The sequence below is a fragment of the Triticum aestivum genome, chromosome 6D (genome assembly GCF_018294505.1).
Source record: "Triticum aestivum cultivar Chinese Spring chromosome 6D, IWGSC CS RefSeq v2.1, whole genome shotgun sequence".
Taxonomy (NCBI): domain Eukaryota; kingdom Viridiplantae; phylum Streptophyta; class Magnoliopsida; order Poales; family Poaceae; genus Triticum; species Triticum aestivum.
In genome coordinates, this window is record NC_057811.1 from 12,958,248 (window position 1) to 12,961,930 (window position 3,683).

Genomic DNA, 3,683 nt, shown 5'->3' on the forward strand with positions numbered 1-3,683 from the left:
CTGAGAATCCAACATAAACTATGAGCCGCTGAGAGATCTATGCGCGGTTCAAATCCAAAGTATTAGCAGCATCTTGCTTTTCTGTGGCCCATAGGAACCCAACGGATGTGGCCATCGAACGGCTTACTGACACTGAAACTTCCAACTATGTTCTACTTCTATGGTTCCTCTGTTCTATGGCTGGAGGCGCCGTGATTCCCGGGTCCCTGCACTACCCCATTACAAGGACACCACCGCTGAGCTGGCCAGACCCACCTTAGCCGATGCAGGGAGATTTTTTCTTCGCAGAAACACCCCAAGGGTAATTTATTTCGGAGATGTGTTAAGAACAATACAAGCAACAATTACACAACAAGGACCCTGCAGAAAAAAGAAAAGACAGAAAGTCACACAGAGAGGTCCAACTAAAAAGCAGTCATCATCTTCACCCTAGCCTTCCCTTCCAACTCCGGCCAATCAACGGTGGCAGGAAGGCAACAACTCCACTGCCACCAAGCCTGGCAGGAAGAGATGTCGTGGCGATGACAATAGGGATGGAGGACAGAAACCTCACCATGTACGGCTATTGGCGTCGCCTCGCCGATCGCCCAGGGGTCAAAAAATCTCATCAGATTACCAGATCTGCTAGCACCATGAGCCGCCAACACCTCGACGAAGCCAACCACTGCATAAAAAAGGGTAAGAGCAGTGACAAGTTTATTTCCCCTCAGACAACATCTCCCTCGCCACATCATTGCCAGCTGAAAACCTCAGACCACCCCCCTATATACCCCAAGGCCGAGATCCAGGGTTCCCCCAACCACATGGCGATGAACCAACCGACAGAGGGGGAGGGAAACACCAGAATCACGAGGGGGCGCGGTGGCTGCAAGCGGCTTCCAGAGTTCTCCATTCTATAATACCAGGAAGGGAAAGTAGTTGATACATAGAGCTAAGGGCATCTCCATCGCGGAACCTCAAAACGCTCGCCATCCAATGTAGTAAATCATCAGTCCATGGACGCGTCGGGTTATCTAAAATCCCAAAACCAGACGCAAACCAGTGGGATCTTTGCGGGCTCTGTATCGCAACCACGTACTTGTCCGAAACCCTGGTGCCACCCAAAAACATCTCCCCTTTCACCTGCGCAACCCCACCTCCAATCCATGTAATGCGTTCATATCGGTCCAGAGCAGATGCGACCTCTCACTGGAGCCAGTATTGAAGCGGTGCGCCGGCCGAGAGCGACGCCCGCGCCATTCTCGATCTCTGCACCTATTCAATGCTGGAGAGGTGTGACTGGAAGCGACGGCTATCCAACGCATTCAAATAGGTTGCCCGCCCAACATTAAATAGGCGTGCCGACCGAGAAAGCCACTCCGGAGCCGGCATTGACACAACTCGCCACTTGAGCTGGCAGGCACCCGCTATTTAAGTGTGGCCACAGCCGACACGATCCGCAGTGCACCACGTCGGCTTCCGATCCTCCCTGTGTGCACCACCATGATTATGATCTCTAGAGCGACGTGGGAGAGCGTCTCGATGGAGCGGAAGCACGAGTTGGTTAGTCTTGTGGCCAGTTGGCAGGCCCATCATGCACGGCGGATAGAGGCCGGCTTGGCGGTGAGCTCGCCGGAGGTGAGCGACGATGACCCGACAATGGAGGAAGTATCCGAGGATGAGTCGGTGCCCCACCCGCACCGGTCCATGCTGGCTTCACCATGGAGTAGGCCCAATTGCACTTCAATGTCATCATCGCGGAGGTGCAGCCGGTGTCCATCCGGCTGGTGCAGGACGAGCAACACTACAACCTCGCCTCCTCGTACCTCATCGGTTGATGGAGTGCCAAATCTACAGCGAGTTCGCGAGCGCGGAGGCTGTGGCGTTCATGGCCGCGAAGGAACCGAACTTCGTCGAGGAGTAGCAGGTGCTCTACGAGGCCACGTGAAGCGCTCACACTGGCCGCAACGCGATCACGGCGGAGCTGGATGCGCAGGCGGCGCTGGTGCCACAGAAGATCGCTGAAGGGTACATCGGTAGCTCCATGTCGTTTGCGCCGCCCGCACGGTTCGCGCCGGGCCACAAGGAGCACCAGGCCGACCCATCCACGTCTATCGTGAGTCTCACCCCAACTGGCGACGTTTAGGCCGTGGACTCCGACGAGGAAGAGTTGGACATGGGAGACAGATACGCCTCGTGTCCCATGTCTTACTCTTTCTCGTCGGCGACCCGCATCTTCACTTCCAGATGCTCACGGCCGGCATACGCAGGACATGTGGAACACTAAGGACTTGGAAGACGGATGCCAGCGAAGATTTGGACTCGGTTAACTTCATGACACTTTTGATTAACGAACTATGTCGAAAATGTAATGAATGTATTCCGGTTTACATGGAAAATCATCCAGCTTGCAAACAAATCATCTGTTTTTGTTCAAACTACGAGTGAAATGTGTCCAGACCGATGGTGTATACTATATGATTGGATGGCCAAGTCCCGTATCATGCATCCGCAGACGAATAATGTGTCTATTTCCGTTTTGGGGATAGAGATGCCCTAAGCAAAGTAGTGTGTCCATCCTCCGACCGACGTCATCTCATTCCATAGCCTTCGCCTCTATATAAGCTCTGCCCCTCTCCCCTCCCCTTTGCACCATCGATCACCACTGCCGATCGCTGGCTCGCTAGTCAAGTGAAGTTGGAATAGCTAGGTAGCTAGCTAGCAAGCATGAGTGGCGTGTGGGTGTTTGAGGGCGGGATGGTGAGGCGGGCGGACAGCGAGGCGCCGGGCACGGGCGGGGCGGCGCGGCCGGGCAAGGTGCTGGTGCATGTGCCGAGCGGCGAGGTGGTGACCTCGTACGAGGTTCTGGAGCGGCGGCTGCGGGAGCTGGGGTGGGAGCGCTACCTCAACGACCCCTGCCTCCTCCAGTTCCACCAGCGCTCCACGGTGCACCTCATCTCCGTCCCGCGCGACTTCGCCCGCCTCAAGCTCGTCCACATGCACGACGTCGTCGTCAAGACCCGCAACGTCTTCCAGGTCCGCGACGCCTGAGTAGCTTCAGCTGGCATGCATGCTTTGTGTAATCTACCACCGTACCGTATGTTCGTGTTGCATGTGTTCGATCGAATTGCGAGGGAGTATATGTAATAGCGCGTGCGTGTGGCTTGCCGTTCTGCATGGGTGTATATCTCAATAAGGCTCCGTCAACAGGGGACTCCGGCCTACTCGTTTGGGACTTTGGGTTGTTTGAACTGTTTCTTCGGTTTTGCTATTTCTGAGGTGCTTGAAATTTTGTTTTGCATCAGTTAATTTTCTCCCTCTTCCTGCCCTCTTGGCCGGACCTCGTAGGAGAAGAACTAGCCCCACCATCCATATAAAGTGAAGCCACGGTCCCATTATCTATATTAGGGGGAAGCCGCAACTCCATTATCTATCTTAGTGGCGGGGGTGGGGGAATTGCATGGGATCGTTTGAAGGTTTTCATCTGTGGTGCCGGGATTACAGGGATGCCGGGGCGGTGACCAGCAATCGCAGTGGGGGGAGGTTCTGGGGAGGGTGGGGCGGTGTGGCGGTGCGCGTTAGCGCCCACCGGCCGCGGGGGTGGATGCTGGCGACAGTTGATGGATCAGATCGTGGCTCGAGGAAGAAAGTGATTAAGAGGAAGAAGATGACCTGTGAGCCGTTAGATACAGGTCGGACGGTCA

General features: G+C 55.3%; 1 protein-coding gene across 1 annotated transcript; it reads left to right on the top strand.

Annotated features, from left to right (window-relative positions):
• Positions 1–2,645: 2,645 nt before the first annotated feature.
• On the top strand, positions 2,646–3,203 carry LOC123140761 (flowering-promoting factor 1-like protein 4). The gene has a single exon (XM_044560047.1). It carries the CDS (start codon positions 2,707–2,709, stop codon positions 3,028–3,030), a length of 324 nt encoding a protein of 107 aa, XP_044415982.1. The 5' UTR covers positions 2,646–2,706; the 3' UTR covers positions 3,031–3,203.
• The last annotated feature ends 480 nt before the right edge of the window (positions 3,204–3,683 follow it).

Bases quoted from the DNA above. Each gene is read 5' to 3' on its own strand.
- LOC123140761 (XM_044560047.1), top strand. From the start codon at position 2,707: ATGAGTGGCGTGTGGGTGTTTGAGGGCGGGATGGTGAGGCGGGCGGAC.